Source organism: Passer montanus, unplaced genomic scaffold (assembly GCF_014805655.1).
Source record: "Passer montanus isolate IOZ18808 unplaced genomic scaffold, ASM1480565v1 scaffold21, whole genome shotgun sequence".
In the NCBI taxonomy this organism is placed as follows: domain Eukaryota; kingdom Metazoa; phylum Chordata; class Aves; order Passeriformes; family Passeridae; genus Passer; species Passer montanus.
Genome location: NW_024366703.1, coordinates 4,563,585 through 4,578,595, shown reverse-complemented (window position 1 = coordinate 4,578,595; position 15,011 = coordinate 4,563,585). Strand labels below are relative to the sequence as shown.

The following is a 15,011-nucleotide window of genomic DNA, read 5'->3' as shown; positions in this document are numbered from 1 at the left end:
TTTACATTCAATTTGCCCTTGGGTATAAGGAATCAAAAAGAGGAAAGAGAATGCTCCTTTGAGGGAGGAAAAAAAACCCCAAAAAACAAAAAAAACCCCAAAAAACAATCTATTAGAAAAATAATGTACAAGCTTTAGCTTCCTAACATGTGTCTCTAAATCTCTTGCAGTAGCTAATTGTTGGATTTATTCAACTGTCCTTTTTTTTTCCCCACATTTAAGATGTTTATTTAGTTGACAGATTATGTTGTAAGTAATTACACAATTTTTGGTAATACAGGCCCATTAGAGTTTCATTGCAGAAAAAGGTGAAACTACCAGTTTGAGGTCACAAGCAACATGGATTCATCCCAGTTTGTATATGGAAGAAAAGACACAGCACAGACACTACTGCAAAGCAAATAGGGAAATACATTTTACAAGTGCAGTAATAGAACTCAGATGTTTCCTCTGTTGTGAGATTTTCTGGATTCTCTGCCAAGTTCTTATATTTTTTATTCATTATCAGCTTCAAAGATTCTTTCTTACTTTGGAATAGAATATGTCAATTGTTGCTTCAAGTGAGATTAACAGTTCAACTCACGAAATTAAGATTCCTTTTGATTTCTTCTTCTTTCTTTATAACTTGTACACACAACTACTCAAGAAAGCAGTGTTTGCCAAAAAATTTCCAGTTAATACTAAAAGCATTAATCAGGGGCAGAGCTAAAAAAATATAATTGATACATTCTTGTTTAAATAGTCTATACTGATAAACATAGCCAGAAAAGTGGTTCCCCAAAAGCAGCTGCTCAGTAGCATGTGTTAATAATGGCAGAGACTGGCAAAGCCATCTTCTTGATTGGAGTGTTCAAAAAGTCCTGGGGTGTTTTTTCTCACTCCCAAAAGGCAGCTTCTCACATGCACATCTGAAGTGTTCTACATGGAATAATCAGCCCTTGTGATAATTGTGTCTGCATGTCCCAGCACCAGCCCTGCTGCAGAGAGGTGTCAGTCCCCTCCCACTGCCAGGAGGGCAGCTCTCAGAAAAGTTGTGTCACCATCACCACTGAAAAATACAATCGCATGGAGCATTCTACTCAGAGGCTGTTGATAGTCAGTGAGAAAATATAATCAAAGCATTTTCATGACTCTAGTTTACATTTTTTCAGTGTTTTCCTGCCTTTGTGAAGCTCATTAAGCTGTTGAAAATAAACAATTAAAGAATATTGAATATTCATTATTCTCTGTGCAAAAAAACTACATTGCCTGCAAATGCAGCAACTAATTACAGATGTCTTTTAACATAAAGCTACTTTTAACATTCTTTTTAATAAAACATTTCTTTATTTAAAAAGACAGCACCTGGACTTGCTGTCTATTAAACAGTATAGTTCATATTGAGTAATATTCTAGAGGAGAGAAGAAAAATCTAATATTATTTAATAAAAACTTACCATCTAATAGATCTCTCGTGAAGTCAGCTTATGGTGACATAAAAAGGAAAGTTATTGACCATTTATTCTAAACTACTATATGTCTTACATGAAGCACATCACCTTCACTTCATCAATCAGATAAGTGTTCAGATTACCTGTTAAAAAGTACCAGTTTCCAGCACATGAGAATTTCATTATCTTCACAGTACTCTGCATAGTCTGCTCTAATTAAATATGCAACAGAGCTGGGCTACATTTCAGTTCTTCAGTTATTGAAAATTTTACTTCTGTCTCTGAAATTGTGGAATGTTTGTTGGCGAGACTTGGACCATGCAAAAATGCGGGGTTTAAATGCACTTCCAGATTCCAGTGGGTGAGATCCAAGATCCACTGAGATTTTGCTGAATTGTGTTCAAAATAAGAAAGGTGACAGATGTAGAGGGGAATTCTGACTCTCGTTTAATATCTGGTACTTAAGAATTAAGATAAAATATCATTAATATCATCAAAGTTACCAGTAATCATCTTACATATGCAAAAAATGCAGACTAAAATACTGTTGGTTTCATGTGAAACCAACAAAAAAGTGAAAGATTCTCAACTAATATATGAGACCGATCCTCAGAAAAAAATAATAATCAGTAAGACCATGCTACTTTCTGTCTGCTGAACAGCTGACCCAATAACATTCAGCCTGATTATCAGATTACAAGTCATGCAGAAAAGCAAAACAAATTAACGGTCCCATGTGCTATTTCAAAGTATTCTCAACAACAATGTCAGAGCTGGTCCATTGCTACTTGCAAAACAGTCTTTAATAAACTCAATGTAAGACTCTGCTAGAACAGAAATCATAAATATTACACAAAAACCCCATATTTTAAAGCTCATCTGTTTTGTAAATAATTTCTTACAGCTTCATGGAGAGGGCACTTGTCTTACAGCCATGCCTGCACTCACAGCTTTGCTGCCAGACCTTGGAAAGCTGCTTCACACCTCACTACCATTGTTTCTCTTCCGTTTACTCTCTATCAGGACTGTGAACACTCCAGGGCTTGAATGCTTTCACAACGTGCTTGTACAGCATCTCTCATAAAAAAAGGTCCCTATCTTTCTTGAGTCTGCAAACAAATTTAAAAAATATCAACACGCATTTATAGAAGTGAGTTCAATCTGCCAGAGCTAAATAGCACACTGTGACTAAACAACCCAAAAATCTTACATGGTATGTGTTTGAGAACCTGTTATACTCAGAAGAGCAATTTGACTTAAGCTGCTTTCCCTCTCAATCACTCTTTTCTACTTGTTTATTTAGTAGGTTGCAAATCCAAAGGACAGGTCCTACTTCTCATCACATCAGCATCATTAGTGTTTGATGACCATTCAAAACCAAAGTATTAGAATTCAGCTTTCATTCAAATCATTTTCCTCTCTCTTCCACCACTGTAAATCTCAATTTTGTATTTTGGTAGGAGGAAATATCTGGCATGTGAATAACCTTTGTATAGGCTGAGAGAGAAAACAAATACTTCCAGGTGCTTATTTCAAGAAGAATTAAGCAATTTAGGCCAGCCTGCAATATTGACTAAAGAGACTTCCAAATAAATAAAATTACCCCTTTTTGTTCAGCCTGATTTTTTTGGTTTTGTATCTGGACTGAAATGCCCAATACTTTCCCAGATTCTAAGATTTTATCATGTTATTTTACATCAGCTAGAAAAACAAAGGAGCTGAGAAAGTAACAAAAAAGCATAATATGCATGATCTCAGGGTCCCTGCATAAACACCTTTACAAGAAATAAACATATTATTTCCAGTTGCTCCTCATATTAAGGAACAATAACAAGTTCATTTCTTGAAACAGAGAGAAATTCATGAGAAGTTTTCATATCAGTCCACATTATATACAAGAAAACAATACAAATGTAAAAAAAGGCCTGCTGACACAGCACAGAAATGCAGCTCAAGTGTTAATCACATGACAATGACCTACATAATAGATGTGCTGTGTAATAAGAAATATAAAATACATATATGTTACATACATTAATATGGTCAAAGAAAGTGACATAGATTAATGTATCATACAAATTTAAACTGCTGAAAAGTAAAGATGTGTTTGTACTCTATATTTTACAAAGCACCTTCCCATTTATATTAAAAATCTGAATACATATTTACTTCTTACACCAAACAATCAATTAATTTTGAATAGGTATACACTTTGCACACATTCACATGATAATTCGGAGCTGCAGTCTGCAGAATTTTTACTGAAGCAAGCTGTGTCAGTGGGACACTACCTGTTATTAAGAGTATACATGCAGTTAGTGGTTTTCTACTACACAGCTCCCAAGCTCATTATAAAACTAAAATTGAGGATCTTCTGAGATACGTTTTAAAATGAAATAATAATAATAATAATAACTGCTTGAGCCATTGGCATAACTGATACATTCTTTGGTAGATGCAAAAGAAGAAAGAAATATTTCTTTTTTATTTTTCTCTAACAGAGTGGAAAGGAAAGCAGGCATCTTTCCCATGCTAAACATCCACATTCTCATTACCATGAGTAACAGCCAAAGCAGAGTAACATCTAGTAGCATTAGCAATAAGCCCCAGAATCACAGAACCATTTGCCTCTGACTTAATTAGTTTCCTCTGTAAGAATTAAATTGTATTTTCCTCACAGAAGAATGTCTTTCTGAATTTTATTGCAGTCTGATATTAGTATTCAAAACCAACAACGCCTCCTGGGCACAGCAGAATGACTCCTTTTATTTTAGCACAAGAAAACACAATGCAGCCTCCAAGTGTATATTTTTAGTGGGAGAGGGAAGATAGCTACAAATAAGTCAGAGAACAATATTGGAATATTATATTCCATAATAACGTCAATATTTAAGACAAACACAAAGGAAACTTGCTAAGGTACAGGCTCTTCTCAAAGGATCTGCTCTTTTGTTTTGCAGCTTTGCCCATCTGAGCAGCCACAGCTCACCTGTGAGCAGGATGATGTGTTCAGGGGCATTCCTGGAGCAGCCAGGTCAGCAAAGCCCATGGCAGGGGCTCCCAGCCTGCCAGCCCCGAGGCCAGGGGACACTGGGACCCAAAGACTGCACAGAGAGCCAGTCTGAAGCAGTTGCATCCCTACCCCATGAAATGAATCATGGTTCCAGTGTCTACTCCTTGGCATCTGACATTCTTAGTGTATTCTTCACACCACAAGCCTTACTACACAACAGCTCATAAATAATTTGACTGGGACTTGCCCCATACTGAATGCAATAACAAAACCTTAACATCTGCAATTTATGTCAACCCTTACGTAGCTTCTTCCATGTGTAAAACTGTTTGTTGTAACTTTCTGCAAGTTATTTTCTGGTTATTACAACAGACAGGAAATATGAGACATTTGAACATAGAAATTTCACCTAGTATATTAAACCACCACTTTTTCCTCATGAACTGCACTCAAATATCTCTGTTACTTTTTTTTAATAAGTAGTCTTTCATGATGAAATATATGCAGAACAGGACTCAAGATTAAAAAAGGATTACTCAATTTCTTCAGAAATCAAGTCCCCTGAAGTGCCTCTCCCAAGAAATCAGGACATATAAATCCTGCTGCACCCACATTGCTGCCTATTAATGACTGTTCCAATGTAATTACTACACTTTCTCAAACACAACTCCTACTTATTTGAAAGGGGAACTAGATACAACATATCAGGGTCAAGTCCAGTAAAAGGAAGAAACCAAGAATTCATAGCAAATAACAGGTTTGTAGCCCTGTTATGGGCATGATCATAAAACAAGCTTACCAAAGAAAACAGAACATCTGCAAGAAAAGGGAACAAGCCTGACCCACAGAATAAGGTTGTTATAACAAAATGCTACCATCAAGACATAACTCAAGATGGTTTGGCAATTTTCAGGATGCATGGTATTGACCCAAGAAAAATCTGTCATTTAATGGTTGGCTGCCCACAGCATGCACAAGTGAATTACACCAATGCTTCAGTGCATTTGCTAAGTGCTTGCACTGAGAAATCTGTTGGAATGCTTTTATTTGAGAACATGAATTACAGGATTAATACAAGTCAAACAAAGCAACAGCAAATCTAAAAATCAGACTCCTGTGACATTAGGCAGACAGACTGGCAGTTCTCCAAGGCATGGGCCAGTTCTGGCAGCCCATAAACACCCAACCCTTCAGCTGTCATTGCCAGCTTTGGCTGTGAGGAATAAGGGCAACAGCCCCGAGGAGCTCCATTACAACTGTCAAGATGCTGATTCTAGACAGACTCACGTAATATAAACTTGCCCAGTTCCACCTCCAGAAAAAAACCACAGCATGAACTCTGAGAAGTTGCTCTCAAAATATGTTGAAGATGAAAAACTGACACCTTTGTCACCACAAAACCCAGTGTCTATCCAGAAATGCTGGATATATAGGGTAACAGAAGGGAATCTCCATACTCCCATCATCAAACTGCCCACTTCTAATGTGTTCAGCTATATTCACTTACCAAATACAAGCTGTACTTTGACATTAAGACTGCTGCATTGATAACCCTGAAAGTAATTTAGGACTGACTCTGTAAAACACAGGTTTTACAGAAACTACTCAAAGAATGTGGTCTAAATGCTAATGACAATTAAAGCAACAACTTTGTGCCTTCTGGGAGCAACCATTTTACTTTGCCATTAGCCATCACATTCCTTTTAATTTTTTACCTTTAAGATGTCTGACAAAATGTTGTAATATAGAAAATTCATCAAAGAGCCAGGTCCCACATTCTACTGTTTTCAAGAAGCGTAGAACTAAGACACTTACTTCCTATTTCTCCAAGTTTGGTATTTTACATCATGTTTCAGTCATACTACGTTTGGTCTGACATTTTCCCCTATAGCAGCTTGTATTCATAAACAGTGAAAAAGAACTGCTGCTTTCAAGAGCCTTGTTTTTATAGCAGGAGGTAGGAAAATGCAGCCATTTCAAAAGCAGAGTTTTGGGAATATTGGTAACATTGGAGTTGGAAGCAACCTCAGGAGGTCTCTAGTCCAACCTCAGGCTCAAAACAGGGTCAAAATTCAATTCCCATCATGTTGCTCAAAAAGGGACTTTTTGTAAATAAGCAAACAGATTAACCTACTGACTACCATAAATAGTAACATATACTTGATGTAATTGCTGATTATTTCAAAACATAACTACAAGCCAAATTGTACGTTGTTTAATTTTTAACTGTGCATTCCCAGATCAAGACGCTTCTGAGTTCCTTGTAGGTTTATCTTTAGTTTTGAATACCCAGAGGTTTTAGTATTTATCTTGTAAAGGGTTTATATTCACAAATAACTGGTATCTTTTGCTATACTTTTTATATGAATCATACAAATAATATTTTCTTGAAATCTTTTTGTGTATTTACAGGAAGATACAAAGTAGAATCATAAAAATTATAAATAATAACAAAATAAATAATAAAGCTTTAGAAAAATGAGGAAGTGTTTGATATTATAGTTGAAACATATGCATGTAACTATGCCAGATACATTAATGCTGCACTATGTTACAGTCTCTGAGAAATGTTTCCTTTTGAACTGTGGTCACTGAGTATTTAGAGCCAGAAGAAGCCATTAAGCACAAGAAATCCAGAAGAATTTAGACTAGAGGACTCAGACCCTTCATACCCTCTGAAATGTGAAATTTTATGGGCATTAACTAGGATATATGACAGTCTCCAAGATTTCTATTTAACTAGACAATTCAAAGGGGGGGGTTGTGATGTTAAAGTAATTAACATGCAATCTGTTTTCATAATTGCTCAGTGGTGGAAATCTGAAGTTTAGTACCATACTTTGAAGAACTGAACTTGGGCAAACCAAAAGGCAGCACAGGAACCATGAAGAACCTTGGACTCATCTAAACCCAACTTTGTTTATCACACTTCCAGCTTGTCAAATAAGACTGTGATGAAAGGCCGAAAGGCTTTTTTTGGAATGTTATTCTATCATTTGTTTTAAAAATTCATGTGTTTACAAACTATTAATGTATTTAAAGATCCACTGTGTTAAGCTTTCAGCAATACTTAAAGGATGCAATTAAGCTGGCACTCAATTTTAATTTAAGTATGGCAGATTTATAACTTTTTAAATTGTTATTATGCTGCTTGTTTACTCTTCAATTTGTTGAGGGTGACAGAGAAATCAACACTGAGGCAAGTATTACAGTAATTACTCTAATCATACTAGTTTTTATTTTATAGATAGAATAAATATTACCGTGAATTTCTTGTTGTAGTTATTTAAAGTTGTCTTCCTCTGGCATGAATACTGAGATACTTTTGTTGCAATAAATGCTGGCATTTCCAATTCAGGTGTATTCAGAGAAGGAGATTGGGGTTGCTCCTAATAAGGGTAAAAAAAAGAAGAGTTAGTGACATACACAGCAAATAGCTTAAAAATACAAAAAAAGTACATTTCATGAACCCAAAATACAAACCTTTGAAGATCAGGCAAGAAAATAATAATTCCTGTCATCCTGCTATGTGTGATAGACAAGACATAAACGTCCTATTCCTGCCTTAGTAGAGATATTTGAGCATTTTCCTTAATCAGTAAAAGTTATGCATTTAGTTAACTGGCCTTGATTATATATAAGAACAGAAGATTTTTTGGATAGAAATTAACAGGAAAAGCATCTGGCAAACAATAATAACTATAGTCTGACTTGCAGGGAATATTATAATGCCTACTTGTGAACTATAGAAATTATCTATAAGCAGCAGAACATGAGCTGAATTGATACTGCTCAAATTGATATTTGGTGGGAAAACTAGATGGGAAAAAAATTGTTTGTACAGATTACAGGACAAACCTAAACTTCCATTAATAGCAATTACAGTGTAGAGCAAGGAATCCTGGAAACTCATTAGACCAAAAATAATTTCCAGTAATGGAAACAAACAACTAAAGATAAAAAGAAATATGGAAAAATATAAGCACTAAAAATTCCTCTTTTTTTAGATAACTCTACATTAAAACAAATTTGCAGTACACTGCACAGGGGCAACCACTGAAAAGTCTGAATGTGTAGGCTACCTAATCACTAGAGTTAGTCGGAATTCCTACCTCACATCAGCTGCAGTGAATGTCACTTGCTACTCTTTCACAGTGACATTTTCCACATGGCATAAGCAGAAGAAACAGCCTTTACCACTAGCATCAATTTGTAAAGCAGATAGACTTGGTTGCAGAACTAATATTGTGGGGGACTACTTTGCTCTTTGTCAATTATTTTTTAACACACCAAGAAGTATAACAACAGAAGAAAGTAACAGGGACAAAATGAAGGAGCAGTGAATGAAGTGCTCAGAGACAAGCAGCCAGCAGCTCTGTAAAGCTCAGGCAGCCTTGACCAAATAATAAAGTCCTCTGATATCCAGCATTTTATGAAGAGAAGGCAGACAGTTTATAAGTTTCATTTTTATTTCCTGAGAAACTCAGACTGTCAGTATGAAGGATCTCTTCCATTACTTACAGCCTCTCTTTCACAATGAAACAGAGTGAGATGCTCCAGAAAATGTTAAATATGTTTCCTGACACATGATAAGACAAAGGATCAAAAGATGGTACTTTTTCTAATGTGGAGAAAAATCCTTTCTTCAAATAAATAAATCTATTAATCTATTTTCTAGGAAAAAACAAACAAACAAACCCAACTAAACAACAACAAAAAAACTAATTAGCTAACAACTTCTGGGTTCTGACTGAGGAAAAGGTAGAAGAGAAGCAGTCACAGCACAGTTCTTAAGGCTGCTGAGTGTGCAGCAACCCTTATGGATCTCTTCCTCTCTTTTTATCCCTCTGAAAGCCTCCCCTCTGCCTCCTTCTCTTCCATATCCCAGGAAGCATCAGTACTTTCTGGCATGTGGGGATGCCCTTGTGTACCTATTAATGTCCATGTCCTGCTATTGTCAAGGATACCCATCTGCTTGTGCTTGGAAAGGTGTCTCTGCACAAGGGCTAACCTTTGCCACAGAAATATTTTGCTTCTCTTTCAAAGCAGATATTTGGCTACCATATTTCCAAAGCTTATTAAACTAAATGATGGCTACTAACCCTAAAAGTCAACCGTGACTGAATGAATCAATAATAATTCTGTCCATCTTAAATCTGGTCAACCAACCTTTTATTCTCTATAAATCACTGACATCAGAGCATCTCTTAGATCATTCACTACCACAGAAAGATGTACTTTAATGACAATTGTAATTAGGATGTTAGCTAATGATCTGTAACTCTGACTTTATTCCCCTTGTTTTGCATTAAGAAGGGCATTTCTTTTTACTAATGCAGTAAAACAAATGTCCTGAATGAGGGAATGAGTAATAACCTTCTGAATAGGCTACTATTTGGATGAAATCTTACTGCTATTGATATTAATGGGCATTTGACCACAAAACTACATGGGGACAAGATTTCACCCAAAACATTCCCCCACTGCAATCCATTCCTTTTACTTCAAAACTTTAATGATCTAGCTTGAGTTCAAGGTTTGTTAATTCACTTTCATTTCACATTTTACAAGTCTGACATAACGAACCAAATTTGTCTTCAGTGAAATTCCAATTAAATTACATTATGTATGAGTTCGGTCTAGTACTTAAAAAGAAAATTAACCTTTACTTCAATCTTTCCTCATTTCTCAAGGCAGAAAAAAGAATTAGCATGGTGACACTGCAACAATAAAATTATCTTCAAATTTGCTACACTCCTAGAATTCTACTTTTCTCCTTGTTTGCTTTACAAAATGTTTATTACTTCACAGCAACTATATAATTAAGATTGGTTTTATAAGCTTTAAAAATACAAGTATAGCTGTCACTGGCTTGCTTATTATACTCTACATTTATTAGCATGAAATCTTTATGTTTCAATAAAAATACAAGCTTTTACTTACAAAGCCAGTCTCAGAGTATAATTATGATCTCCTGACAGTGCTGACACCTTTTTCAGAAGTTTATACTACACCAATATTCCAAAAGGAGTTTTATATAAAACTAAGGCAGTTTCATTGAGTTAAAACAAATTTGTAGGAATTTTGGAAGAACAAAAATGTGTTTCTATCTTTGAAAAGGAAAAAAAATTATGAAAACACATTTTCTGATCTATCTGAATCTATAGGTCTGCTCATATTGCCAAAATTAAGCATGTACACAAAAGGTAATTTGTTTTACTTTTAATGTTGGTGTGAAACTCTCAGGAAGGTTCACAGGATTTTGTTCATGGCTTTGATGCATTACTTGTTTAGAGAACTTCTTTGCATTCCCTGTATTTATATTTTTATGGCTTGTAAGATAAAATAAAGCAGTAGTTACAAGGCTTCCTTTTATATTTTTTTCTTTTTGTATTAATTTCTTTCATCTATTCTCCCTCCAGCAGATTCACTGAAAAATGTTACAAATTTATTGCAAAAATATATCTTTGGAAGGATTTCAAATATAAACACACATTCTGTCATGGAATCATGCTGAGCCTGAGAGCGACAGCTCCATCTGGTGTATTCACTTCCCCCTCCCCCCCAACCCAAACTGTTATTAAACAGTAATTCTAGTATGTAAAAAGCTGGGAAATCTTTTTCTGGCAATGAAAATGCAATATGACTGGAAAAAAAAATAAGCAGGATCTACAATTTTCCTTGGGAAAGGATGGCATTCATGAATCATCCTTCATAATCTAAATACCAAAATGATGAAGCAGCAAACAGCGCAATGCTGCTGTTAAATATTCAGGCATTCTGTGCCTCAGAGGAGGGCACATGCTGCACATCCTGCCCTCATCCCAATGTGGTCACACAGAGCCTAATCCAGACCCTCGGGAATCAGCAGGAATCCCTCACTTTGCTTCAGAGAGCTTTAGATCAGACCTGTAGTTCTCTTGACAGATGAATAAATTTCTTTGCAGGTGCACATGAAACCCATCACCGCGAGGCTTGGGCGGGTGCAGAACGAGGGGACAGCTTCATCCAGCTGCAGTGCTGGGCCTATTTCATGGCTCAGTGCTGGGCACAGCACCCTGGCATTCCCACCAAACCCCCATCACTCACAGTCTGTACCGAGGTACTGAGTACCACTGCTCCTCACTTGCTCCAATGTGAGAAATTAGCAGGTAATTTGTCAGATGTAGATCAGAGGAAAACATCATCATCCATCGCCTCAAGGTCAAACACCAGGCATCAAATCATCAGCCTGCCATTTTCAACATCCTCTGACTTACAGCTTCCATTGAGAGATAATAGAATATACCAGAACTTTTCTTTCTCTTAGCACAATTTTTCTTGGTGGTGCCAAGTCTGTAAACACATGTCCCCAGACTACATCAGTCTTCTTCTCACAGGTCCTTCAAGGACCCAGCTGTTACCTGATCACCCTGCAACAGCAAAAGTTCTAATATTTTTGCATTGTTTTGAAGAAGCCTAGTATGCCATCAACAGCCCATTGAAATGCATTGTTCCCAGATGTATCCCAATGTATCTGGGATATTTACCATTATATTGATGGATTTGAGCAAATACCACAAGTACCAGAACAAGTGCCTCATTGATGGATATTACAATTCAGCCCCTGTTCAGCCCCTTAAGGCTCCAGGAAGATCTAACAGCAGCCTTCCAGTAATTTAAGGGCCTGCTAGAGAGCTGGAGAGAGAACTTGTTACAAGGGCACAGTGACAAGACAGGATGTAATGGCTTTAGACCAGCAGAGGGGAAATTTTAATCAGATATACAGAAGAAATTCATTTCTGTGAGGGTGTTGAGGCACTAGAACAGGTTGTCCAGAGAAGCTGTGGCTGCCCTATCCCTGGAAGAGTTCAAGGCCAGATTGAATGGGACTTGGAGCAACCTGATCTAGTGGAAGGGTCCCTGCCCATGGCAGGGCAGATGATCTCTAAGGTCCCTTCCAGCCCAAACCATCCTGTGATTCTATATTTACCAGTTTGTACCCTGCGATGACACAGTAACTCAGCATTACCAGACACTGATAAAGAAGGCACGGAAATTTTTTTTAATCTATTGAATCTGTGTGAATTACTCATATAAATTTCACAGAAAAAAAAAATATATATATATATAATTGTGTTGTACTATTATTTTATTTATTAGGTTTAAAAAAATCTCAGCCATTTATTTTGGATATCAGTGTTTTCACAAGGCAAGATGTCTTACCTGTCTTACCATAAGATGGTACTTAATTTCTGAATCAACTGGTCTTCCTGCTTCCATGCAGGCTGTAAACCAGGAGATGTCCAGTAGCTCAAACCTGGAGCTGTCACCCACAGCCTGTCCTTTCAGCCAGTCCAGCACCTCCAGGTAAGAGTTGTTCTCAGCCACAATATGAGTGACAGAATCACTGTCAAGAAGTACACAAAAAGTTTTCTTTTTTTTTTTTTCCCACTGAATCCAACTGTACACAGATACAGAGCTGTTATTTCTGTATTTACTTACCATCCACTTCTGGACAATTGTAGTGTATATTGTACTTTAGGATGTGGGAAGCACTAAAGTTTTCATATCACCATATATTTATTCTAGTCACTGACTCTGCCTTGAGGAAAGACTGTAGTCTGGCAGCTCCTGTAAGTATTTTCTTTCTTGAAGGATCATTTGCCTTCCATAGACACTAACCTGATACACATTTCTTTGCAATTTTGAAAATATTTCACTTACACAAGCAGTACCATAATTAAAAGGCTCCTTGACAACACCTGACAGCCTCTTCCCAATATTCCTCATCAATGAGTGAAAGCTTTGCAACATTAAAAAGTCAGTTAACAATAATTATTTAACACTTTACAGCTAGAAATATCTTTCTGGATACTTAAGTTTTCTGTATTTGTGTGAAGCCATTCATTACATATGGCATTTTCAAATATTCATTATTTAAATCTTATGAACTACCTGCTCTATATAAAGACCATTTCCTTGCTGCTAAGCCAGTAAAACAAAACTGATGGATTAGTGAATACAAAATTTACAGCTTGAATTGTTATTCAAGACATTATATGGCATACATTGCCCAAAAATACAATAGTACAAATGTTATTGCAGTAAACTTCAGCTGTTGTACAAGAATAACATTGGAGAGGATCACCTGATTAAAAGGTGATCCTTTTAAAGATTAAAAAGAGACACTTCTGTACCCATCACAGGAAAATAATGGACAGGGACAAAGCTGTGTTTCAAGATTATGTGCATACTTAGGATGATCTGTAAGTTTCTATCTGGCCTGCTGATGTTTCTCAGCAAGTTTGGAAAAATAGAGATTTGTAGGAAATTTTGAATGATTCTGAGTGCTCCTGCTCCCTATGCATCCCACAAGGGTGCTGTCACCCACTGGAAAAAAAAAAAAGAGAGAAAGGAGAAAATTCTTCCTTTCCATCAACTTGTTGAACTTAAGTATCCAGAAAATATATTCCAACATTAATTTCTATCAGGCAATAGATTCCTAAACTCCTTGCAGGACAGGCACAGAGAGGCAGTGTCACTATTTGACACTATTTTTACAAAAGAAAAGCTAGAGTTGGAATATAAATTGTCTTAATGGCAGCCACATCCATTTGAAAGTCTGTGACTTTCTGGAAGCCCATGATGGTGAGAGCCTTCTGCATGTACAGTAAATTTCCAGAGGAGAACCTGACAGATTGCTCTGCAAGCCCTCTGTAACAGCTGGAGCAGTGGAGCCATCAGCCTGACAAAGCAGAGGACACCACTGGTGGCAATTACTGGTTAGCATGGACTTCAAAACATGATGTGTGCTGTTAAAGGCAGACTGCACACTTCAAAGCAAATTACCTTCCAGAAAACCAAGAAAATCCCTTGGCCTCTGTGATCCTTATTCAAATGAGTGATCACCAATTTCATTAAGTCATGAAATCACAATGACAAATACTGAAATACTGGAATTGCTTCATACAAAACTGTTATCAAATTACTCTCCAATCTAATAAACACACTGTATTTTGGAACTATAAGAAAGGTACTGAAAGGACTGTACTTCAGACATATGTGTCATCCTGTAGCACAATTTTTTTTCTCTCCATATAGTGGAACTGGTAGAGCAGAGACCATTGAAAGAGAATAAATCCCAATTTATTTTTTCTAAAAGATTACAAACACAGATTATGTGAATCTCTTTGAAATACTGTTGGGTTTATTATTATTTAACCCTGCTAGGTCCTACTTTAATTAAACTGTCACATCTTTATACTTCAGTTAGAAAAAACCAAACTGTTAGAGACATAGAACTTCTGCTTCCTGTGGTTTATTTCACTTCATATAAAATATTCATATGTTATGTATTTGTACCAAGCTGCAGAGCTGGGAACTTTGCCATAACTATGCTCACAGCAGCAGTTTAGCTGCTGTGCTCCAGTTTCCTCTCATACCTGTACAGCTGTGCTATTTTCTTGGCACAGAACATAAGAAATTTAGCATTTTCTCTGTCATTTTCAAAAGCAAAAATCAACAGTTAAACAGTTTTGTTTTATCCAGTAGCAGCTAAGCTGAAATTAAACATAACACCTGCCTCA

The 15,011-nt window shown here is 36.4% G+C and overlaps 1 protein-coding gene across 9 annotated transcripts in view; it reads right to left on the bottom strand.

Moving 5' to 3' along the window:
- DNTT (DNA nucleotidylexotransferase) overlaps positions 1–15,011 on the bottom strand; it is a 129,513-nt gene that overhangs the window by 64,086 nt on the left and 50,416 nt on the right. For all 9 annotated transcript variants that reach the window (XM_039708822.1, XM_039708818.1, XM_039708825.1 and 6 more), the window contains 2 exons: positions 12,649–12,832; positions 7,707–7,832 (listed from right to left, as the gene is read on the bottom strand). In XM_039708822.1, the coding sequence (XP_039564756.1) occupies positions 7,707–7,832; positions 12,649–12,832 (310 nt within the window). The remainder of the gene's footprint in view (positions 1–7,706; positions 7,833–12,648; positions 12,833–15,011) is intronic.